Consider the following 26,757-nt stretch of genomic DNA (forward strand, 5'->3'; position numbering starts at 1 on the left):
TTTTTTTTTTTTTGTCCCTGTCCCAACTTTTTTAGTCATGTCGTGCAGTCATCAAATTCAAAGGGAGCTAATGTGAATTAAATATGTTATATGAGATTTACAGATACAGATCTGTTTTTATTTACATTTGAAAAAACAACCCAACTTCTTACCCCTCAGCAGTAAAAAGTTGATGGGTAGTCGTAACCCTGTCGCGGGGTTTATCTACTGCGAGGCTGAGGGGTAGCACCGGCAGCTTCTGGTATTTTTTTGGACCTGGGGTTGTAGGATGCTGCAAATGAGAGAGAAAATACTGCCAGTGCAGGCGTGTGTGTGTGTAGCAGCATTGATGTCCAGCTGCCCACACACAGTCTTCCCACCCCTACACGCCAGGAGATGTGTTCACACATAGCTGGTGCATCGCAAAAATGAGTGACCTTTAATGTGTAGTAACACCGAGCAATCTGCACGGAGCGATAACGGTTAAATTAAGGAGCAGTAAAAGCATTTTTAACAGTAAATCGGCTTTAAAACTGATAACAAATGAAAACATTCTGTACAAAGCTGATGCTGATTAAATATCAGGATCTTATCCTGGGATACAAAATTTATTTCCTAGTGGGAGATGAAATGGTGTAATATTATGTGCTATCAAATGATTTTAATCCTATCTGGAGCAGTTGGACATGTTTTTTTTTGTTTTGTTTTTTTTAGGCCCAAACATCTACTGTGTGTGTCCTCTGCTTTTTTTTTAAGGTCAAGTCTTTGTGCTCGTAATGCGAACACACACAGTTTTTCATGTGAACACTTCTGTGGAGTTTAATGAAAGAAGACACACTCTGTGGTTTTATGAGCACGCAGGGGATTGTCTTGTCTCATATGAACAATCTCTCTCCACTTGGCGCAGCCTACCTCACATTAATTGTCTCTGATGTCTCTCCTGAGCACAGTTTGAAATGTTTTATTATTTATCATTTTGTTGTGACGATAAATAAATGTCTTAACAAGAGAGACCCAATGTGAATGTAATCCAAACATAATTAAGTTGAATCTAAGCGGCAACATGATGTGATTTTAGTTAACAAGGAGCAGTTTTAATAAGAAAAGGAAAAGTAATCCACTAAGAACATATTGTGAAGTAATGAAATCTAATTCCAAAACCAGTCGGTGCTCTTTAAAGAATAGTTTATATTAGGAATGTAACACTTCCTGCAGAGAAGAAGGACAAAAGCTTACTTCATCTTAATTTTTTAGTATGAATACAGACTGTGAACATGGGCCCTTATGATCGTCTTGACTTATTGATTTCTAAGCAGGAGCTGTCAGACAAGATCCCACCGAGGTAACTGACTTGTGGTGTCTAAACGCTCATAGCAACTCAGTGGGTTGATTTCTGTTTTGGCTGTGAAGCAGAATTCACCAAACTTTGCATTGTTTACTCGATAACAGAGAAAGTGAGACAGGTTTAGACCTGAGACAGGTTCGTTTTACCCGCCTGATGATGTGTTGCTGCAACAGTAATCCTGCTAAGCATGAGAGGAACTGCAGGTTCAGACATTTGGTGTATGCACTTGGCTGAGAAGCCAATGGTGCTAAGCTACCATCTGCCTCCAAGGCAGAATCCTGTTGTATGTATCCACAGTGACATTAACCATTTCTAAGCTTCACTGTTGGCGCTTTGGCTGCTACTATTTCATTTTTTGTTTGTTTCTTTCACACCCGGAAGCTATGTCCATCTTTTATGGCACAGACACACGTGTTGGCAAATTGGGCCTATACAATGGACTGATAAAACACTCGAACTTCATCCACCAAAATGAAAGTGCAACTTTTTTGGATGGTGTGTACTGCACAGAAAGAAATAACATTAGTCTTACAATCCATTGAAAAATCTCCAACAGTGCAAACACACCAAAGAGATTTAGTTAAATTAGTCAGAGTAGTGGATGAGGCCTAGCAGCAGTGTTGGTCAAGTTACTTGAAAAAAGTAATCAGTAACTAATTACTGATTACTTCCCCCAAAAGTAATCTGGTTACTTTACCGATTACTTATTTTCAAAAGTAATTAATTACTTAGTTACTTTTTTAAAAACACGATTTACAGCCTGAATAGGTGATAAAACGATAGATCTTTCAGCCCAATTCTACTTTTTCTGCATAATCCATCATACAAAATGTAATCAAATGGAAAAGTCTCTTTTTTAAAACTTGTTTTATTAGTTTTAATCTTTTAACTTTATGCATCATGCAAAAATTAAATTATATGCACCATTCTCTGACTTGAAGAATTTTTTTTAACATTTAAACCTATTTTCTACACACGTTACTGCTCATCTCTGCCTAGCAGTCACCAATGTCGGGACACCTGCTGCCACCATCCGAACGTACTTATCCAGGTGGAGGAGTTAAAGCAAGAAAATTCAACCCCACTGGGGAAACTATACATATAGTTTCATTAAGCCTGTCGGGTTAGTGCCATCGTACTGTGCTTCTTGAAGGTTTGAGTCCCATTAAACACAACATTGCACCATAAGAACATGTTACCCACAGTCAAGCATGGTGGTGGTAGTATGATGGACTGGGACTGCTTAGCTTCCTCACGACCTGGATGACTTGCCATGACTGATGGATCCTCTCTACCAGAAAATGCTGAAGGAGAATATCTGGCCATCAGTTTATGCCCTGAAGTTCAAGCTCACTTGGGTTATCTGATCTGAAACACAAGTCGTCATAAGAGCTTAAAAAGAAGGCGACTGGACTTCTATGTCCATCCCAAAGGTGAACGACCATCATTGAACAGACACCAACTCAGCCACTTACAATGCCGTCTCGAGATGCCTTCTCAGAGACCTCAAGCTTCCATCAGGTGACCTCAAAAGGTCACATGATAGGGTAGGGCACAACCAGTAACGTTTTCACCCTTAATAAATGAAATCATAATTTTAAAATGGTATTTTGTCTAATATTAAAGCTGAAACGTGTGACAAATATGCATGTGGCGTGGGTGTGGTCTCTGGCCAGCTGCAGAGGAGGGGTGACGCAGTGAGCTCCCGGGGCGGCGCAGGGGCGGGGTGAACAGGTGTGCTGGGGATCTGTCAGTGATTGTCTCTGCCAACATATAAAGAGAGACAATCACTGACAGATCCCCAGCACACCTGTTCACCCCGCCCCTGCGCCGCCCCGGGAGCTCACTGCGTCACCCCTCCTCTGCAGCTGGCCAGAGACCACACCCATGCCACAATGCAAAAATAAGAGATCAGTAATACTTTTCACATCACTGTAACTTTTCTTCACCTTGCTGATATTCTACCTGACACACAACATGTACAATAGTGAAAGTGGACCAGCAGTTTTATGCTGGTGACACAGAGAACCTGTGAAGTGCCAATCACTCCTAGAGTGCGCAGAGGGGGCTGGGAATCAGTCGAGAGGTTGACAGTAGAAACATGACAGAAATCGAGTAGAGACATGCAACAAAGATTCCTCACATTGTAGGAGGACCTTGGTTTTCATAGTGGAGCAACCCAAGGCGTTCTGTTAATAAAAGAAGCCCATTCACCTTCAGAGAGCAGAATGAAGCTGTATTCATTGCACAGGCTGTCGAGCACAGCTGACAATACGTTCTTCTTTCTGCTTTAATTAGAACATCATAAAGGTCAGAGAGCCAGAGAAGATGTGTCAACAGCAACGGTACTGCAAAGTCACAGAGGGAATGTATTGTGTGTATTACCATAGCAATGATCCAGAAAATAAGGCTGAGGTCCAGAGCTCAAAGTGGATTTTACTGACAGTGAGCAAATGTTAGTTGGTTTTGTCACTTTGCAGCAGACAAATCAGAACATCCACCAAAGTCCCACTTGCACTGTCTCAGAATGAAGTGACCTCCTTTTGAGCTGAACTAGTTTCAAAGACAGCGGATATCTTCCTCACCGCACACACACTATAAAACAACATCAGGCGCGTTCGCCGCTTGTGTGAAAGCCGCCGCTCACCATCAAAAGTCGTTATCATGAGCTTTAAAGGAAAACTCAAGATCTGCCCGAGCACAGAAAGTGCATTTGCCTGGAATGTTTGAAGTCCTACTTTTTCATGCTACCATCTGTCTGTCCGCTGGCTTCTCTCTGTTTAATCAGAGCAATATAATGCCGGGAGAGTTGATCCCCCTGGAGATGTATATCCATCGAGGCTTCTGGGAAGTAACTGTATGGCTTTCTAGAGCAGCTCCAAAAACTAAAGATGTGTTTTTTAGGCTGTGAGAGCCTCCCTCTGTCCTTAAAGGGGTTTTTCTGTTAGTCTGAGGCATCCTGCCTTAGAAAAACACCAGCCTGGTAATGTATACCAATGAAAGACAGTGCTAGAAGCTTTTAGAGAGTTATCAGTGCTCTTCTTCAACACATTTAAGGGCTGTTTCGCATGCATCCCCATCCTCATCCTCATTCTCTCATTCCTCCCACTCTTTTTCCTCCAAGCGCTGCTCTGGTCTATCCCAGCCTTTGAAATTAGTTTCAGAAATAATCCTTTAATCAGAGAGTCTCGCTGGGATTACCACAGAGGGCAGCCTCAGTTACTGCCCTCAACCACTACTGGCAATTGTTGAACCTGCAGTATTTGATTTAGGCAGCATCACACATCCAGCACCACCATGAGGCAGCAGGGATGCCTCATGGTGGCAACTTTTTCACACCCGTTTCCGACTCTTGCACGTACACATGCGATAACATTTCTCCTTCCTTTCTTTTAAGCTGTTAGTAACACATTTGTGTGGACTCATCTGAGCTCCAGATGTCAGCTGTGAAACTAATAATGGCAGCATTTTCCAGGCATCATCTGTCTGTTTCTTGGCGTGTCACACAAGTGTAGTCAGAGCATGTATGTGAATTTGAAACATTCGTTCCACTCAAATCGCTGCGTTCAGATGAGCTGTGCTATTAGAATAAAAGAGCAAGAAACAATTTTTATTCTAACATAAATAAAAACACTAAATAAATAAGGTTTTGCATAGGGGTCGGCAATGTTTAGTGACTGCTTAAAGTTTATTGTGGTTACTGTGTAGCCTGGTGGCCCATGGGAAGAAGCTCTGTTTGAGTCTGCTGGTCATGCCTTTTATTCTTATATAGGTTTAATGCAACGTGTATTTGCATAAACCATTTGATTTCTGACTATCTTAGTATCTGGAAATCATGCACATCCCTTCTATAGAGAGACTACAAAGTCTGTGTAATTATGAGTCTTTGTTTTGAGGTTAAACCCCTCTTTATTTTCTAATATTAAGAGTAACCGGTGATGCTAATGATAATGGTAAGCCTGTCTGGGCTCACATCAAACATAGTGGTTATTCCTGTCTGTGAGAAGTAAATGGAGTTCCTCTTTATGAATGCATAGTTAGTTATGGATTTATGTGACATGACCCGGGAGGACTGGGGAGGGAAACCAGCACAGGCCACACAGTCATGAGCGTGAGTGTCCGGTTGACCGAAGCTGTGGGAGGAAAGCAGAGCACGCAGAGGCAAAACATGCAAATATGGAAAGGACATGCAAACTGCACGCAGACAGGAACCGGAGTCTGGCTGTCATGTGCTACAAAGCCAGTCTTCTTCACAAACACACAAAGTGTTTCATTTAAGAAGTTCTTCTGCTTTAAGGGACACATTCAGCACATCTGTGGTTTTGTGTATCATCTCAGAGATTTGTGTACATCACCAAACTTCTCTTCCTCTTTTTTTAAGATGCTCTCTCATTTTTATTTCAGCTAAAAAAAACACTACCCTCTCTGTCCTTCTACCCTTCCGCTCGTCTGCCGAGCTGTAACGTTTAGCCTTCTAGGGCTAATAGGAAGTGGAGTTTGTTAATGGCAGCTCTAAATGTAAAATTTGAATAAACAGCATTGGATTGTTTTCATCATCCTTATCTGAACACATCAGTGAGACATTTGGAGCAAACCTGTTCATTTTGCTTTCGTTTCTCGTGCACAGGATCCAGTCATTTTAGAGGACAAGGACTTACTGGGGCCTTCATTTCTATTTAGTATTTGCCTTCCTCTGTGTATGTAGTTTAACTGCCTGTACTGGGAATAGCTTCGCAGTCATTCTGTGACCCAATTATTGAGCTTCTTTTTACTCCTGTGAACACAGTCTCACTAAAGCAAACACTTCTAATGATCCTAATGATCACTTACCTGAAAAAGTAAGTGAACTGCTGCATTTCCCCTGCCTTAAACTGGGCCTTCAAGGTGTTGTTGAAGCAGATATAGTTATTATTAAGGTAATGTGTCCAATTTAAGTTAACTTAAAATGATTTTTTGCCACCTCATGGATTTTTTTTAAATTAACTACCTCTTAAAAACTCCTTTAACCACAAAAACCTCCATCATGCATTTCCTCTAGCTTCTTACGAGACAAGGAGATGAGTTTTGAACCATTCTTCCTGAACTTTCATCTTTTAAAGCCTTACACTTATCATTTTACTTTTTCATTGTGTAGTTCCATCAGTAGCCCTCTTTCAGACAAACATAATGTACCTAGATAATGCTACTTATTGCTTTTCATTGGGCTTGTGTGAGTTAGCGGAAAGAGGCCCTGTTGGGTGACCTTTCTACCTGATGGGTGGATTTTTGTATTTAGATCGTGGTCACGCTGCATTTACATGTGGCGAGATCTAATCGCAGCAGCGTCCTGACCTCCTCCAAATGTGGCCTGTGGAGGTTTTTTTTCTTTTTAATGGAAGCAAACAAAGCTAATCTTGATATTTGTCACATTGTGATAGCTTTGATCGCACACGAGTCAGCAACATTTCTTACATCCTGCATTGTTTTTCCTCGTGTTCTCCAGATATAAAACAAAACATCAGAGACATGGTGAAGAGTTCACAGCATACATTTAAAATTTCATATATCCAGATAAATGATCTTGCCGTGTCAGGCTTTTAAGCAAACATCTCTAACCACACCTTCAAAAAATGTAAAAGAAAATAAGTTTTTTTTTGTTTCAAAATTAAACTAATATATTCAGTATCCTTAAGCTTTTTGGCTTCTGAAAATATCAAAAAACAATTAGATTATTTGATTATTACCATGTTCTTCACAAAGATGTTTTCTGATATTTTTAAGCATCAAGTTAATCAACTGGAGTTTCTTACTGTGTGAAAAGCACTTTCCCTTTTTGTGTGAGAGATGCAACATAAGTTTCTTCTTTGAAAAGAACTCAGTGAGACATTTCTGTTCTAATGTGTTTGGTATTTCAAAAAGAAACACTTTTTACTGACATTTACAAGAGGACAACTAAAAGTCGGAGCCGTGTTGGTTTGAATGCTTAAAAATAGAAATCTTTTATGTGAAGCTGCAGAAATTTCTGAAGATATTTTCATTGCTTTTCTTAAAAGAAGATGAGCTTCAGGTTAACGGAGGAGCATTTACTTACAGTCCAGTTTTACAGCATCACAGGTTCACGGTTTGTGACTCATACTGGGCTGTAAAGAATGGAGAGTCTTTCCAGCAGTGGCTCACATTGATGTCTCTAAAACAGGCGCCTTAATTAATTTCAGCTCTGGAGAGGCCCCATTTTTGGAAGTGCAATGACCTTCAAAAGTGTGCAGTGTCCTCCTTTTTCCTTTTGCAGCATTATGGATGCTTTTGCAGAAGCTCTTCCAGCCTGCTGCTGCTGCTGCTTGAAAGTGCTGGGCATCTTTGTTCACACAAGGTGCCCATAATTCAAATGATGAGTCATATGTCTGTGGCAGACGAACTGAATGCAAAGCAGTTCATCTCACGCTATAGTCCAGAATCCCTGCCTGTCTGACCTTGAAAAATGTGCCTGAAAGCTGCTGAACGAATGCCCCCAAAGCAGCCGTGCACAAACCGACATTGTTTTTATCTGAATCTGAACGAGCACCTGCAGAAACAAACGGCACAAGTGCAGTTATTGTTCCTGGAATTGAATCGATATCAGACTTTTTTCTGTATGCTAATGCAGGGTCATACAGAGATAACTGAGGTTGTGAATTTAATGTTTGTACAAATAAAAACTGATGGGCAGTGACAGAAGAAAGCCACGGTGACTTTAAATGTCACTAAATCAAGTCCTAGTTAGCAGTGAGTTTGCAGAAATCTTGAAATGTTGCAAAACACTGAAAAATGCTCTCAATAAATTCTCTAAAGTCAAATGTCTTATTTCACCAGTCCTAAATGCCCAAAAATGTGAAACCTAAAACGTGCAAACATTTGTTTTTTTTATTTGGTGATTCTTTAAACAGCAGTTTTAATCTTTCTTCTGCCCAAAGCACGCTAAATGGGGAAACCACAAAATCTGTTCATGTCTGTGAGGGATAGCCTCTATATGTCATCTCACATGCCATTAGACTGTATCTGTGATGGCTCATTTCCCTCATCCAGACCTAGCATGACGTTTTTTATGCAAGAGTGTTACCCCGCTACAATAAACTTGCCTCTGGTGCCTCATTGGGCTGTCTTGCTGCCTCTGGTTTAAATCAGTCTGTAGAAATAGGCCTAGCTTCTCTTTGAAGGCATGTTTGGTTTATTGCACCATACCGTTAGCCGGCTTCCCCGACAGATGACACACTCAGACTTGAGGCTGTTGATATTTGTTTTCTTAAGGTAGATTGGCCTCTGATGTGTCATTATCCAGCAGCTGTGCAATCAGACTGGGGTTTCCTTTGAAATTAGTTTTGTTTATAGATTAAATCATTATAGTAAATGAACAGTTCATTTATAACTGTACATGGATAATACCATTAAAGCCTCATTCTATTAGCAGGCTAGGTCTAATAGGTTATCATTTTGCCCCATAACTGCTGGGACAGGCTCCAGCTCAAGTTGGATGGATGGATGATTGCACACTTTGACAATTGGGAACCAGTTTTTAAATATTGAGATTTGGCTTCGGTGACTAAGAAGCACATCTTAAAATCCAGAATAGTGATTTTGGAAAAGATTAGATTTCGATGTTTCAAGGTGTGTCGCAAGAGATAAGCGAGTTTGAAATTGTCTTCAGCTTGAAATTTTAGCCTCATTTATACCACAGAAAATGTCAGGGGAGGTCACCAAATACACGAGGATTGAGTCTCCCTGCAGACTGGGAACATCCGCGGCTAATTTCATGGGAAGTGAAATGAATCAGTTTCAGCTTCAGAGTAAAGGTCGCTGCTCTTTTTGTGGCCTTTAATACAATTTAAGTCATCAAACATGCACGAGGGCTTGTGGTGACGACACAACGTTTAACGGATGAAAGCTCACAATAACGAAATGATAAAATACAAGGAAAGTTTGAATTTAAATTTTGGCACGCCTGGTCGAGGCTGGATTTATAAGTGAGAGGTTTCACAGCTGTTTTCTGAGCCACATCAGTATGCAGGGAACGCTTCCAAATCACCAGCATCTCATCCTCTGAGCGATTTAAAAATGTGTTTTAAAAAAACAGATGTACGAGATATGATCGTCCACACACTCAGGCTTGAAGGGACACTTCATTTTGCACTATTCGCTTCCCTTTGGACAGCCTTAAAGTCAGTATCTGAGTCTCTTTTTTCAACTATATCAACATAAATCACTTAGTTAAAGAGAAAAAAAATATTCTAGAGGTGAACAGCAGTGCTGATATGATGTTATATTGTCAATAAATCTAAAAAAAAAAACCCAGTAAAAACAACAATGATTATCTTACAACAACTTAAGAGGATGATTAAAAAATATTCAAGAGCAATTTTTCTGCTTGGCAGCCTCAGTGAATTTGGTAGAGAGGTATGAATCACACCCTCGCCTGCTGTAGGCTCTGGTTGGAGTGCACCTCACAGATTGCAGCACCTTAACATCACTTTCGGTCCTCTCTGCATGGAGCTCCAGCCCGAAGGTGACTGATTGTCATTTTCTATTTCTTACTTTTCTGAATAATCACAGCAACAGTAGCCACCTTGTCACTGAGCTTCTTGCTGATGCTCTTGTAGTCCACTCCAGCCTTGTGCAGGTCTACAATCTTATCCCTGACATCCTTTAAAAGCTCTTTGGTCTCGCTTAGGGTGGTGGAACGGAAGAAATTGATTCCTTGGACAGCTATGCACATAACCAGAATTCTGGGTGGGTTGTAGGATAGCAAATACTTAACTTTTATGTAATTTTTTTCTAGACTTTTGGTTGATATTCTGTCTTTCTCCATTAAAATGAAATTACCATAAAAAACGTGTGACTTTTCATTTCAATGTAAGTGCGCAAACTTACAAATTCAACAGATGATCAAATAATTATTTCCCCCATGTGCACAGCATGTTGAAATGGGACATATTCCACTTTTCCTCATGTTCTGCTACATTCTTCAAATAATTAGAGCCAAATATGTACAAATAAACCTTAGCTGCTTTAAACTCTTGGATCGCTGTGATATCAGAGCTCCAGCTGTGATCACAGCAGCTCCAACCACACTGAGATCTTCTGTTTGTGAGGGGCAACCAATCAGAAGAAAGTTGTCTTTAAGAGGAAGGAGCAAAAACAGCTTGTTTCACATAGGGGGTGAACTGAGATAAATCAGGATTTCAAGATAACTGTGACTCATGCGCGGTTAGAGTAGAGTCAAAGAGTAAAATCATAGAGCTGGAAATGACCGTAAGAGGTCTCCTTTAAAGCATGTGTCATTCATATACCTAACAACATAGAATTATGTCAAAAGAGTCTCTTGAAGTGATGAGCCCACACACAATGTTCCTCTTGGCTCTACTGACAGTTTTAAAACCTTGCAGCTCATGGCAGAAACAGGTGGAGATGTCTGCGGTGCATTTAAGCTTTCTGGCAGTGTGAGCACCTCATGTTCACCTCAGGGTAAAGCCCAACTAAACTAAAAAATATCTTCTTTGACAAAAAGTTAAAGAGTGCACTCATAAAAACTTATCAGGCAAATATCCCCCCAAAACATCCAACAACAGAACTTTAAGAAGCTTTAAAGAAAGATATGAAGACCAGATTAAATGTAAATGCTGTGCCAGTTTTAAATTAGTTTAGAAACTAAACTGTTCCGAGCAGCTTTTATCCACCCTGACTGACCTTTTCTCCGCTGCAACAGCTCTTTTTGTTTGTCCAGATTCCTCATTAGCTGCCACTGGGTCATCATGGCCATTGCGATATTTAAATACACATTGCTGATGTTTAAATAATGCTCTCACCATGCCAAACTGATGCGCAAACGTAGAACATCAGCTAACATGTTAAAAGCTGGCAGTTGTTTAGGGTTATTAATGTATTTGTGAAGGGCTTGTTTTTCTGTGTTAAGTAACTGAGGATGTTTGTTACGGGATTTGAGATGGAAAACCCCTCCCACAGCCTGCAACTTTCAGCTCCATCGCTTCTCATTATACTTAGTGAGCTCTAGAGGGGTCGTTAGGTGTGTTTTTGGAGGGCCAGACCAGCTGTTGGCCTCCAGTCTTTATGCTAAACGAATCCAATGTCCGGGCAGTATTTAGGGCAGAGACACCACAAAGTGGTATCGATGTTCTCATCTCAAGAAAGAGAAGTATGTTTTCCCGAAACTACAGCCCAGCCATCCATCTGTGCATTTAAGCTACAGCACCACTACAGCAACTAAATCAAATAAACTGCAGGTCTGTCTCTGTTTTGTGATTTGAATGCAGAGCAGAGACTGAAATATCTGCCAGCTCAAAATATGCTTGATCACTCCCTTGTCTCAGATGTCACTATTGTTTATGAGAAAGCGGATCAATTAAAGGATACTCGAGGTCAGGACATGATGTGGCTTCCCTGTAGGCTCTCACCAACCCACCAACGATCCAGCTGGTGGATTACATAATGCTGCCTTAAGGCTTTGTGCAGCGCTGCACTGGGCTTGCTCAAAAACCTCACAGGGAATTACATGTAAGTTCCCCAGTCTTTCTGCAGAGGCTGAGCACAGGCTCGAGGCTTATCTGAAAACTGACTACACTCAGCTACTACAGACACACAACCACTTCAACGACATGACACATGCAGAGCTGTACGGCTCATTTTCCTCAGAGTGTGTCACCTTTAAGTCTCCACTTACTGCCATGTCTTGTTGAAGTAGTAGAGCCGCTGCCTACACAGCAGTCCCAGATGTACCGTAGGCGGTTGTACGAATTCTGCGGCTCTGAAGGGCTTTCTAATTTTATGACAGATTAGACACGCCTCTCTGCAGCCAACATTGTGCAATTCATCGTAAGTGGAACATGCCACTGCGAGTGCGTGCGGCAGCACTGTGTGACGTCTGCAGTCACAGTTGGTCCATCATTTCCACTCTGTTTGAGGCACACCATGTTACATCAGCAGAGCTCTGAAAACACCCGGAGGGGCACGCAGGTTATGAGGTAGAGCTGCTGAAAGGGCCAAACACAGCACACTTTCTTCTTGACTGCAGCTTGATGAGAGCCGATGGCAGATCACACTGCTCAGGTTGACTGAGGATGGGCAACACATCTGCACAGAACCACCTCTGTTTCACCGCCACGCACAAAGAGTCGCTGTAGCTGAGGCTCATAGTGTCACTGTGTTATCAGATATGGTGCTGTTACACAACATCTAGGTTTTTATCATTAATTACAAATGCTGCTGCTTCTAGTGCATATTATTGCTTTAGTTTTGTTAGAATTATTAAGAGTGAAGCCAAAATATTGCAGTAAATCGCCACTGCCATGTTTCCCTGGCGATGTAATTTGTAACTGGAGGCCACAGACTGGTTTCCAGGAGGTGGAGATGGGGTACTGATGTCCCATCTCCTGGCTGACACAAATATGATGGACGTAGCTTCCAGGTCTGAAAAGCGAAGCCAACATGGAAATGCTTTAAATCTGCAGCGTTTTTAAAGGCCAGCAGGGGGGCATACCTGTGGTTGGAAAATGGATTTCGGGTCCTGATTAGTTTTACAGTCAGATGGCGACAGTTAAAATACTTATTGCTGTAGCTACATTCAACTTTACATTGTCTATGAGCTAGCCACGAGGTAGTAGATCATTATATACCAGCTAATGCATCGTCAGTAATCCTCCAGACATTTCTGGTATTCAGCTTTCCAGCTTTGTTTGTGTCCAAAATTACAATAGTGCTGCACATTGTTGTTTTGAACCTCCTTAGCGGGCACGTCATTCTGTCTGTAAATAAACACAACAGTTAAAAAAAAAATTGAATGAATTCTGGTAAAACCTTGTAGGAGTGTGGCCGTGTTAAAAACCCACTAAAATTTGCCTGAAATCCACCAAAGTCTTGTAGATCAGCTTAATGATTTATTGGTCATAAAATGGACAAAAAGTTGTATAACTTAGAAACTATGATACTTGTGGTGTATATTTTCAACATATAGAAAGTATCATATATGATTTCAAATATCATATCAGATTTGACCTTTGACCTTCCTTTATAGTGAGTAGATTGATCTAAAGATCAAAGTCATGCTAATGCTATATAGAGCCATTTAAAAGCTTCTCCACCAGCTGACGCAGAGGTCGTCCCAATGTCTGCGGTGAATGACTGTAGGTAATTAATGAATCCAGACCACCCTCTAAACCAATTACTGTGCAGGCAGCAGAGAAACTTTCTGCTTCCACAAGGACAAATACAGACAGCGCCTCCATTTATAATGTTTAGATTTTACTTATTAAGATACTTATTGGATATTAGTGTTTAGTTTTTTTGACCTCTTAACTTTTTGTCTTTTTTTTTATGTTATTATTATTATTTCTTAAGGTTATTTTTCAGGCTTTGGCAGCTGTATTCGAGGAATTTCCCAACTTTTGGAGTAACTTACAAAATCTTATCTTATCTGTTAGAGTCACAAAGAGAGTAGGAAAGGTTGGATGGATAGCCTCACCACAGGTTTCATTTTAAAACAGGAGGCTGCTGCACCTTGATTGTTTCCTGACTTGGTTTCTTTTAATTTGAACCAAAAAATTTCCAACATTTTAGTCAATACATGATCATTGCAACCATGAAAGCTCCTCTAAAACCAATTCAAGCGTCGATATTTCCTCAGCTCTGTTTACTCTAACTACAGAATGGAGAACTGTGGAAAAAACTTTGTATCACCTGCAGTAGTATCCTGGAGGTGTGCATGCTCTCACCACACATTCTATTTTATATTTAAATGCCTGCTTACATGAAGGAAATTGCATATATCCAACCTCATTGTATCCATCCTTTGCGTTGCAGCCACAGCACCAAATGTCCCTTAATTCACGGCTGAATGTAGTCCACAACAAAAGAACGATTTAATCTGTTTGTTAACGTCTGCTAAAAACTAAAGTGCTTTGTGGTTGTTTTAGGGACTCATGCAGCAGTTTGATAAAAATGAAACTATAACATGTCTGACCCATTTTTAAAGATTTACGAGAGCAAGATGGCTTTTTAATAGGATTTGTCGATAATGCGGAAATGCACAAGCTTTATCCTTTAAAGAGGAACAAAAACAGTAATTACTGTTAAGTGTTTATTACCAAGTGATTATACAGTGCTTAACTTGTACATGCATGTTGGGTTATTATATTTTGGCAGCTTTATTTATATAGGTAAATTAGAAGAACAAAAGGGGTGATTTATTTATTTATTATGTTGTTTGTTTGCTTGTTTTTTTGCTTAATAACACATATTAAGACTACGACATGGTGTTATTTTAAAACATGAAAAAATCCTGAATGGAAAAATATAAAACGCCAAGCTTTACCCTTGATTTAGCAGAAAAAGATGTAATGAAAGCGAATTATTTGATATTGGAGCATTCAGAAGAGGCATCAGTGGATTCCTGCTACTCGCCATCAAATGCCAGAAGGCCCCAGTAACTGACTAAAGCACCACATGGTGTGTGTGGACTGAGGAGACAAATTAATTCATCAAAGTCATTTGAAAGCCATCTTAAGGGAGAAGCAGTACTAAAATGCCACGATTTAAGGCTTCCTGGCACACTTTGTGTTATGTAATCCTATCAGGTCCTCTTGAGAATACTGTGTTCACATAACAGTAGTTGTTAGGGACGGGCTAATTCAACATTTCCTTTGGAAATGTAAGGCTGGGAATAGCCTGAGGATTTTCTCTCTGTTGCTAGAAAAGGCTCTGCCGTCTTCCAGGTTTAATATGAGGGATGCCTGCTACAAGGGACCGGCGGCCAAACCAGAACATATCGATGGAGCCCAGTGAGTTCCCGTGGATTTCCACTCTCACCTCCACTTGGCACAGAAAAGGTTCAATATTTAGAATAATGAAGTGGGAGCTTGTTCTGTGGGCTTGGCAGCAGGACGACTGACACCACTGACTGTCAGTCACTTGCTTCCGCGTTGCTATGGAAACAACCTTGTTGCTCCGCTGCGGGGCTAAGAAAAAGCTCGTAGAAAGCATTGGTAGAAAAAAAAAGAAAGAGAAAAAACATGGCTGCATGCATGAGTCATCTGCTAACACATCCACCCAGAGCTCTCCAGTTTTATCACTGCGAGCAGCCTGTCAGAGCTCCCTGCACGACTGTAACTAAACACAGCCGCAGCAGAGACCACATGAGAGAACAAAAGCAACCACAGACTGAGTTAAGGACCACGGGGGGAAGCCAGTAATCACCTTTGACTCAAGCATACCGCCATACCAGCTGCAAATCTTTTACTCATTTCTAATCACAGTCCAGCAACAGCAAGATGAAAGGGTCAGAGGGGAAATCCAGTCAGCAACAGCCAAAGTTATTTTTAAAGGAAATACAACAAATAGTCTCCAGTATATTTGCCTTTATTACTAGGATTTTTTTCTTTTTTTTATATCATTATGAATAGAGTTAATTTTGAATAGCCCGTATGAAGTCTAAGGAGCTTGGGAAAGGAAGCGTCTGGACTTCTTTAAGTTGCTTGAAGACTTGCTTAAAGAAGCCCAGACGCTTTTCTTTCCAAACTCCTTAGACTACGATCACCTGGATGACTGAGAACCTTCACAGACATATGACTCATGAAGAAATTTTAGCACTTTTGAGAGCTTCAGAATGCTTTCAGTACATTTACTAGGTGGATTCTGTTTGCTGGGCAGTCTCAGGCTTTTAGCTTTTAACTACTGCTTCCAAATATTATTTCTTTTACCCTCAGCTTCCCAAACCTGCAGCTTTATTTACTTGGACAAATAAAATCAGTACAGGATGTCCTTGCTCTTTTCTAAAGTAACCAAGTATCCACTGAAAATCACACACATATTAAAGCTGTAATAAAACTGCAGTTCTTCTTCCTCAAGAAACCAGTTTGTCCTTTCCAAAGTCTCGAGGTCACCAGTAAAGTGGCAAGCTCAGTACCACAAACACCAGTCAAGGCACTCTAATCCAAAGCACCAGCCTTCTTTCTCAGTATTACTCTGCTCCAATTGTGTTGGATGATTTTATCTATGTATTTGTTCCTTTCACTTTTCAGAGATTCACACTGAAAAAACATAAGATAACATAAGAATAATGAGAAGGAAGGATATGTAAACTAGGGCAGAGCAGCGCCTGCAGATTGATTTTAAAGAAGCATTTTTTAGCCCGGCTGAACCGGCGCAGGTCGAGTAACATGTAGTCAGTCGTGCCGCTGCAGTGTGATGGTGTGAACTGAGATTAAGCCCTGCTTTAATCCTCCTCCGCTCCACATGACCTCACTGTGATGCATGAGCCACAGGGAACTGTCATTGGTGCGTCACGTCTTCTCCTGTGTGACCTGCAGCCAATCAGAGCTCCTCAGCTCAGCATCCACCCCCAACAGCCAGCCGAGAGTGAGGGAGGAGAGAGGGGAGTAGAGGGGAGAGAGAGGGAGGGGAAAATATGGGTTTCTATGAATGGAAACATGCAGGATGCTGGTGATGGAGAAGCCCAAATAGGGACAGTCCCATACTGTCTAATTTCCTGGTTTCCACCCTCTTCTCTGTCTGTCTTTATTTTACCTAAAAATTACTAGATGCATAATTAAACAGTGGAAAGGAATCAAGAAGAGTTACTAAAGTAAAAGCACATCTCTCTGCTTTACTGATTAACAGTGTTTTCAGCCAGGTTCTGACACCTTGAGTAATAATCAACCATCCATCAATTAGCTTTTCCTGCTCTATCCTGCAGACAGTTGCCTACCCTCAGCTGACACTGAGCAAGAGGCGTCATTCATCCCGGACAGACAACCATGCACATCCACACCTACGGCTAATTTGGATTCACCACACTGTGTGAGAAAACCCACACAGTGTGCAGTCCCTTTGAATATTAATTACTTCAAAGAGCGTGGAAGAATAAATCACAAACAGAAAGGAAAACAATCCTAACCTTGTTTTTTTTTTTTCTTTATGTCCATTAAAATCTCCTTAAAAACCTTAAAGAGATCATTTTTTTGTTTAAACCAGTAATGGAGTATGCTGTATGTTTCCGCAGCTTTGAAAGCAAAAAGCAGAACAGAGGAGCTGTTATAACACAGACCTGGGCACAGTTTGTGGAAATACTGGATGAGTTTGCTGGTTTTGCCCTGGAGGGAGACAAAAAACATATTCTTATCGCTAAATGCCTGTGTGATCATGAAAATACCTTGGAAGTGACTCAGTACCAGATAAGAGCCCCCCCCTCCCCACCTCATGTTTTCAACAAACACATTATTATGTCTCTAATGGGAGCTGACTGTGTAAAAGAAAGGGGGGAAGGCGGTTCTTTTTTATGTTTGGTGGAGAGCAGCCAAGAGAAAGCAACATGGGGGTCAACAGAGTCAAAGAATAACAGCTAAAAAGGCATTTATTCATAGCAAAAGGATAAAATGATATTAACAAAATTCAACATTGCCATGCAAGGCAAAAAGAAAAAACCTAATAAAATTCTGCAGAGTAAAAAGTGATAAAAGCAAAACACTGAGTTAGTGGCTAATCATGTGAGGGCTCAGGTAGGAGGTAAAACTAAATGAAATAAGCCGTGCAATGAAATTGTGAAAATTAAAAGCATGCAACATAAAACAGAGAGCAAAATTAACTGCTAAAACCTACACGCTAAACAAACCACAGCAAGTATAAAAACAATAAAAATATTTGTACTGGATTCATTGGATCCATTCCTCTAACAGTAACCCCACTTCTAAAAGTCGCTGAAAAGATAGCTTTGGATACGTCGCAAACCACATTGAGATTTGGTTGAAAGGGTGATTCTTTTTTCACCTTTTCAGGCAAATTTAGTGGAAAGGGACCAATCTGCAAAGATGGCTTTTAACCTTCCAGGTTTCAAAGTTAATGAGATATCTGCCTGACTTAGTTGAACGTGCTATGATCATCGTTTTCATGGTTGTATCTCCGTGGTCCAAAAAAAAGATGCCGATCTTAGGCTAAATTGGGACAAAATCCGATGTCAGTGACTAAATAAATGCAGTGACAGGCAGATTTAACCCAGAAAATGTTCGGTGCTTGGTGGGACATTTACTAAAGTGAAACAGCCCACCGCTACTGCAGAAAGTTAGATGTGATGGTGATATTTTGGGAGCACTTTAGAAACATTTCTAACTCAAAGACCTCCTTTTCAAGGATATCTTTTGACCTGATGTTGGCAGCAGGCTTAGATGACTAAATTCACATTACGGCTTTGCAGACAGACAGTGTTGTTCTTTCCTTTGATCTGCGCTTTAAGAATGAGAACTAGATATTTCACCAATACAGCGTCTACACTTTCAAGGAGAAGTTTACCCATGAGGTTACAGTGGATGCTGCTTTATGGGAGCAGGCGTCTACTACTCCTTTCGTCATGTTTCTAGGCCTTGACCCAGTTTGAGAGCAGCATCAAGGACCTAATGTAAGACAGGTTTCTACAGGAGGACATGTAATATAAAACTTTTTTCTTTGTCAGGCAGATAAAGAAATATGATGCTGAATGAAAACCAAAAAGATTTAAAACACAGTAAAGAGTTTCAAGCTACTTTGCCTTTTTATTTCTCCTCAGTGGTGTGAGTTGTGGACAGAAGCATGAGGTTTTTGGGTTATCTGTCCATTCCTCCGCTCTGAACTCATGGACACGATATTTCCAGGATTTCTCAAGAAAATTTCTTCAAACTTTCCAAAACATTCACCTTGATTTGGGGATGAACTTATTTGGTTTGTGGAAGTCAAAAGTTAAAGGCTTGTTAGCTTTCTGATGGTTCGTCTGTGCACCTGTGTTTCACCCTGTCACCTTGAATATGCTTCAGCTTCCTACCGCCTACCTCTTTTGGCCTTTGACCTCAAAAGAATTTTTTCAGCCTTTTTTACAGCATCTGGTCAGTTAAACTTCTGTGATATTTATTTGTCCACTTAAACGGTTGTGAATCCATTTCAGCTGCTTTGGTGCAACCCAAAGTGACAATGTTTTCTCAGGTGGTGGCCACACATCGTTGCTCTCTTTGCTTTGTGCTGGTTCCCTTGTCACTGTTAGTAGCATGAGATGATGCCTGTAGGCCATTCAGGTTGGACACGTTGCCCAGCTTCTCCAGGGTGATGCGAGAGGGTTTGCAATGTCTCCCAGTGAGTGGAGGAGATATCAAGAGACACGAGGAGAGCTGGACAGCTAGAAGGGATTCAACCCAGCAGCAGTATGAGATATTTTGTGCAAGGAGTAACACGTGGAGCGCTGACGGAGCTCTGCCAAATGACCTCCAGTGGATACTCCTGTGCATGTTTCTGACCAAACTGTCAGGATCAGACTTCATCAGGGTGGAGCTGGCCTGGCGTTCGCTACAGAACTGGTAGGTTGTACCGGTGGCAGCCCCATCTTTTCACAGAGGACAGAGTGACACTGAGCACATGTGACTGATATAAATGAGTTTTGTTTTTTTAAGTGTATATACCAGGTGTTTATGCTGTAATCAATCAAAGAGTTGTTGTTTTTTTCCTCCTTCCAGTCTCTCAAATATTGAAGTGAGATATAGTGATTGGAAAGGCCATAGCATGTGATTCCATTTGAGTCACTCTGATGATAAATTATCAGTGAAATACAACCTGTAATTTTTACACAAATTACAGGTTGAATGAACCTGTTAAACTACAAAGTAAACAGGACTGTGATCCTAAAGCTGCTGCAAGATATCACCGATTCTGGACTGTTGTGTTAGTACAGTAAAACACGAATAAAGTTTCTCTTTTGTTGAAAAGTTCCTGAGGTTCATGAGAGTTCAAGTCTGTCGTGAAGCTACAGGAATACATCATACTCTAACTGGATATATTCAGCTCAGTGTCAGGATGGGAATGAGTAATTGCCTTTTCAACATATTTAACTATTTCTGTAAAGATGATCGTCAGTGAAGTTATTTGTAGTTTTTGTGGTTGCCATGGCATGGCTCTTCCTCCAACACTGTAAAGTATTGAGAGAGCAGGAAGAAAGGAGAGGCAACAGCAGGTTGTAACTGCAAATGTAAAAAGCAAATTAGAGCTTCTTGTTGGCAACATGAAATGTAAATTAAGACTTTATGTGCAGGTGCAACTGTTTTCATCTAATCTATAAATAAACTGCTCCAACGTGATGGATGACAAATAATAATCAAGGGAATATCTCATCATAAAAAAGTGGCTGCAGAGTAAATGCAAAAAACTGCAGCTGCTCCTGTGGCTACTTGAGGAGTGTTAGTCCAAAACTACATCTGCAGCTTCATACAAAAAAGTAGATATTTTGCCCCTTTATAACAAAAAACTCACCCACTGGGATTTTATTATGTTTTAAATTAGCTAAAAAATAAATAGCTTGCTGTGTGATAAATTGCACTAAATGCCTTTGCAACAAGACAAATTCTACTCTTTTATTAATGCGTTGTTTCACACCAATCCAACTCAGCAGGTTTAAGTATCTACACCCCATACCTGCACAGTCAGTGAATGCATCAGCTGATACCTTAGCATTTTTATTCATTTATAGCCACTATTACAAAAACACCACAGCGATGGCCAGAATACTAAAACATGGCTCCATGAACCACTGGGAGACGTGCCTTTTTCTTTTTTTAAACTATGAGTCGTGCAAAGCTCATTTGAGTCCATGAATTAAAATACTTTAAATAAAGCTACGTCTACTTAAAATCAAATGTATTTAGGACCCACCCATCCACCCTGACCTCCTCTGGTTGTGAATTTGCATTGTCATAATTAATCCCGCAAGAAAGCTTTGTTACTTTAAAGGACACCATGTTGCCATGGGTACGAGTAAAATGGATCATGCTGTTGATGTGCTTGGGAGGTCAGTCTTGCGATGAGACCACGCTTTGTTAGAGTCGTCTAATGGTATTTGCTAGTAAAAACACACATCTTTTCAGTCGTACATGGAAATTAACTCACTTAGCTGTTTCTGTTAGCAAGAGTACAGCTGAATTAATTAAAAATGTTGAGGTTGGCTGCCGCTGGCTTTGAGTTTTCATTGATTAAACCCATGCTATTTGACATATGAGCCACAGAGGCCCCTTTCACACTGACTGTATTTAATTTTAGAATATGTCCCTGCGTTGTACTCAACCAGCCCAGCTCATTTATTAGGGGGAAATTAAATGCAGTGCACTGAGTACTGTACTGAAAGTGTCCAACAGAGATTATCTGTATTCAGTTGCCCTAGTGCTACATTTTAAATTAATATGGAACATTATGCAGTATATCTGTTGAAGTTAAAATACGATGGATATATTGTGCTCCAAAGAAACAGAGTTCAAAATGACACATTGCACAAGCAGGATGTGGTCAAAATCAGCCTTTGGGAGTGATTATATATGTAAGGCTGATATAGGTAAAGCTAAGAGTCTACACAGCAGACATTTTATAAACAAAAACATATTTTCAGCTTAAATAAATCAAAGGTTATTAAAAAGAAACATAGTGCTGGTGATTTTTCTCTGGTGAAAGGTCAAAATGCCTTTTCGGACACCATCATTTTTTAGATGTAGGAACAACCCAGCTGTAAAATGCTGATCGAGGTCTAGACTAAAATCTACTGACATCTGGTACAGATGATGTTGTTGTTGTTCTGCAACTGCTTTTGGCAATCCCAGTGATGCTGAAATATTTTTGTTTTGAACAAAGTACCTGACCATAAGTGCTTTTAGATTTAAATCTAAGCACTAAAACAGACACAAAACCTATTGTGTTTAGCACTAATTAGAATTAGTCAATTTTCTACATGCTGAACTAAATAGCAAACAATGTCCAGCCACAGCAAGTTATCATTGTGGTAGCGATGTGCAACAGATTTTTTTACCCACTAGTCTGGGGTTTGCCTAACATCTAAAAACAAAACTTTGAGTTAAGTGTTCTCCACATCAAGACATTTTTTAAATTATCTATCTGAAGGACCATGGATTAACTGGTGGACAGTGCCCTCGCTCTTATTTTGAAGGTTCAAGTCATTGTTAACCAACCAGCCCTGGACTTTTTGTTTTTGTTTCACTTCTGTCAGACAAAGCCAGTCACTTCAGATGCCTCCCAAAGAGTCTTTGGTCCTGGGGTTGATCAGCTCAAGTGCTTAGCTGTTATGCTCTTGAGTTCACTGCAAGTTGAATGGCCACTCCATCCAGAAGTGGATGAATTTGCTGAGATAACTAAACATATTTATGTGTCCGAGCAACTTATTAATCATATTATTTAATCTTTAATTTATTAAAGGGTTAGTTTATCTCCATTTCCATTCACCCACACATATGCACAGCATCCCCCCAAAAAATGATTCAACTCTTTGGGAAGAAGTGTCGTTAGTGTTTTTTAGACCTACTTTGATTCAATATTTTCACTTTTCAGTGATCTTTGTCAGTTTTTAGTTGCAGCAGAGTTTGGCTGAGGTACCAAAACTACTTGGTCAACTTTAGCAAAAGATAAGGTTTCAGGTTAATATAATCCAGTGTCCTCAATCATAGGTATAGAGACCAGTCAGCAACTCACTCGCACCTCTAATTGCTAGGGAGAAATGTGTACTCCCCAACCAGTTGGTGAGTGGTTTGCTGCACCGAAACCTCCTTGTGATTGTTTTGGTCATGGAAGACACTAACTTATTGCTTTTTGAAACATGTTTGGTTGCATTGGTAAGGCACAACTTTTACGTTGACGAGAAAGCCTCACTACAGCTGATCGAGCACTATCTTTTTCAGACGAGGCACTGACATCCATTCAAACTGAAGGCGACCATGCCAACTTGCTAGCAACCAAAGCAATCACAAGGATTGCTTTGGTTTATTACAGCCTTACATAGCTGGTAGTCTGGGTGTGCTGTGTATATTCTGTTGATGTAAGCATAGGGTGTTAGAATATGTTTAGAATATAGCATGACATTTTTTTGGACACATAAAAACTTCAGTTTGTAAGTTTCTCTTTCAGCACATTAACCTCTGAACACTCGCTGCCTCCCATCTGTTGTCCCACTTAATGAATCACCCCCAGAGGAGTGCACAGCCTCAGGTGCTGTTTCCTGGTTTGAACCTTTGTTCGATCATGCTCTGCTTTCTTTAAAACCAACATTACTGCTTCATTAACAAATCATGTAACCAAAATCAGAGCTTCTCAACACACCTGCCGGAAGTTTTAGATTGTGTGAATGCTTGAAGGATTTTCAGGTGTGACCAGATCAGATTATTGTATCAGTCCAGTTCAGAAGAGTCGTTTTTCACTGCTTGTGGCTCCTTAATTAAAAAGCCATTGAGCTAACATCACTTCAGTTCAGATATATTTTCAAGTTAATTTGAGTGCTATGGAGACTATCCAGACATTAGGTTACTATGGTTACCTGCATCTGGATGTGGCCTAGTTATCGTGGTGACTCATGTACAGCAAGCCTTCAGTCCTTCAAATGACCCTCCTCTGCTTCCTCCCACTCCTTCTCCTCCTCCCCCCCCCCTCCCTAGCTCTCGTTAACCTTAAGAAAAAGGCACACCTCCTCCAGCGTGCGCAGATGTGGCCAGATGTTGTGATATTCTGCTGCACTAAGCAGAACTTTGTGTTATAAAATTTTAAAATCCTTCAAGGCAAATACGCACGTGGGCTTTCCACAGATGACATGCATGATATCAGAATTGAGGGAGTGCCTAAATTCAATCATGCTGCAGCCACACGCACACACACACACACACACACACGCACTCGCACACACACACACAAACCAAAATGAAGTGATTTCTCATTTGTGATTTGTTTTTTAGAATTTTTTAGCTCTAAAAACATGTAATTTAAATTCCATGGCTTTGTTTAACTGTGATTATTTAGAAATGGTTTCTGTATTTAATATTTGATTTATATTTTATACCTATATTTTAAATATTAATGTTAATTTCAAACAGAATTACAAAGTGTAAAGTTAAAGGTGTTTTGTTTATTGTGAAATATCTCGTACAGCTCATCAGCAGTGTCCATTAGGGGGCGGTACCCCACACTTTGAGAATCACTCATGTAATAAATTCTGTTTAGGTTTTTCATGTGATGTCATATTTCTCAAGAGTGGTCCACCATGTTGGACGTGATACAACCTCTGGTTTCTAGAGAAAAAAAAATTGTATTCCCTGACCCTTTGGCAAGTGTTTGCTGTGAAATTGGTGATTAGCCTTGTGTTTGTTAAATGAGCCCCGACTGATTTTATGTGTTTGAGCTCTTATTCATTGACCCTACTGCATCATGTGCCTAGAAGATAATCCATGACTGAAAAACCCGAATAGTAGAGGTGAGGCCTAGCACATAGCTAGCAGTTACACCACATATGTCAATCAAGAAAGCCATATCCAAGATTAAGCCTCACCGGTATGCAAATGGATGTGTGGATGAAAATTGATGAAAAATAAATTGCCTACCTTACAGTTAATATAAAGGAAGAAACTGTGCATAGAGACCCAACCCTTTTTTGTACCAGGCTGCAAACACGTTCATTAACATGGGAGTCTATCGGGACTGACTCGTTTTTGGAGCCAGCCTCAAGTGGTGACTAGAGGAACTGCAATTTTAGATCATCTTTCAGCCTGCCAGAGTGCGGGTTTGCCTTGTTAAGTGAATGGCATGACTTATTATAAAAATTTAACTTTTAATAATTTTACTGCTATGTAAAAATGTGATTGCTCTGAAGCAGAAAACTGACCACAGATGTATATTTCTGAGATCTGTGTGCTGTCATTTCTTATTCCTTATAATCAGATATGCAGTATCTGTGCTGATGCCCACACCTGTGACGAGCCAAAACCAGCCAATAATACCTGCCAAAACTTGTTTGTGTTAAGGCTCCAAGAAAGCATCAGTAATGCTGTTTGTTCCGGCATGTTAGTATTGTGGATCCTTGAATATATTTCCTAATAAACCTAGATCATGCTGTCAGTCGATGATGTAAGATGATTTTTCTTTCTGACCCATTCTTAACTGTGTCGTCTCTCCTCACCACAGTAACTGCCCGTGCTCCCTGGCTGCCGCCTTGGCCAGAGCCACAGCAGACAGTCTCCTGCAGACTGACCTCTCTATTCACCACCTCAATAAGACTGTAGAAGATGGAGCTGACCCATTACCACGTGAGTCCCCAGGGAGCCCACGAGACCGCTCTCTCGCACAAATTAGGTCTCTCTCTCACTTCATCCCACACACATGCACATAGGCATATAACCACCAGGGCTTTGTCCCAGTTCTCCCCCACAAAGTTGCACGGAGAGGTGTTTGACCGCTAGAGGGCACAAAGTAAACTCCGAAGCACACCCAAAGCTGTCAGCCAGGATGTGCTAAATCCAACAATGGCCAGCATATTTACATCAAAATGGCTTTCAAGCTACATGAAAGCCGTATACTGGAGAAAACACAGCATGCAAAGATATACAAATTACCTTCAACAGTCAACATCTGCTCAAACTGCAATTAGGCTGTCAGTTTGTCAGCTGTCATGTTTTGCAGAGGACGAGATATGTATTAGTCAAAAATAGTCCCAAAGAACTGCTGTTTAACATGTACATTGCCAGCTGTTTTTGAAGGCAACTGTCTTTTTGGGTTTTTTTGTTTTTGTTTTTGTTTTAATAAATTGAAATGATGCATTTGACTTGTTTTTTAACTTAATGACTTCTTTGGGAACTAAAGTAAAGGAATCCGTACAGTATTGACAGTCTAAAGTGTTGCTCTGTTAGCCCTTTTGATCGATTTGTGAAAAATCAATGAGGAAAACTGTTTCATTTCAAAGGGAGTCCTTTGGCATAAACAATATGAAAGCATAGCTCCATCCTGCTTTGTATCAATATTTCAGGCAGGCGGTGGTGTAATTGTGTGGGGGATATTTTCTTGGCACACTTTGGGCTTCTTACTACCAACTGGGCATCATTTAAACACCAGGTCCATCCCTTTATGACCACAGTCCACCCATCGTCTGATGACTGCTTCCAGCAGGAAGACACACCATGTAAAAAAGCTTAAATCATCTCAAACTCGTTTCTGAGTTCACTGTACTCGAATAGACTGGTGGTTTCCAGCATCTTGTTGACTCTGTTGCATAAAGAAATAAAGCATCAAACAATGTACAAGCAGTGCGTACCTAATAAACTGGCCGTTGAGTGTATGTTCTAATGTAACTTATTGTGGTTTTTAATCATTTGTGCAAAAAGGAGATGAAAAATCGCACAAAATTTTCAAACATAATTACTTATATTTAGACAAAAAGATACTCTGCTACTCACAGTCTGAGCAACTTATGTGTGTATAAGTTTTATATATAGCTTTAAAATATAGCTTTTTCCATTTTCCACTGTGGAAATTGTCTCTATGATTACAAATTATTTAAAATGTTAACAGGCATCTCAGTTTAATATTTAAATATTAAACTGAGATGCCTAATTATGGAATTATTAGCACCAAATTCCAATAAAATCTAATCTGAT

At 40.3% G+C, this 26,757-nt stretch overlaps 1 protein-coding gene across 3 annotated transcripts in view; it reads left to right on the forward strand.

Annotated features, from left to right (window-relative positions):
• The window catches only part of ppm1e (protein phosphatase, Mg2+/Mn2+ dependent, 1E), a 52,932-nt gene that overhangs the window by 17,114 nt on the left and 9,061 nt on the right, over nt 1-26,757 (forward strand). For all 3 annotated transcript variants that reach the window (XM_005748331.1, XM_005748333.1, XM_005748332.1), the window contains exon 3: nt 25,292-25,413. In XM_005748331.1, coding sequence (XP_005748388.1) covers nt 25,292-25,413 — 122 coding nt within the window. The remainder of the gene's footprint in view (nt 1-25,291; nt 25,414-26,757) is intronic.

Source organism: Pundamilia nyererei, unplaced genomic scaffold, assembly GCF_000239375.1.
Source record: "Pundamilia nyererei isolate P.nyererei 1_Seehausen unplaced genomic scaffold, PunNye1.0 scaffold00219, whole genome shotgun sequence".
In the NCBI taxonomy this organism is placed as follows: Eukaryota; Metazoa; Chordata; class Actinopteri; order Cichliformes; family Cichlidae; genus Pundamilia; species Pundamilia nyererei.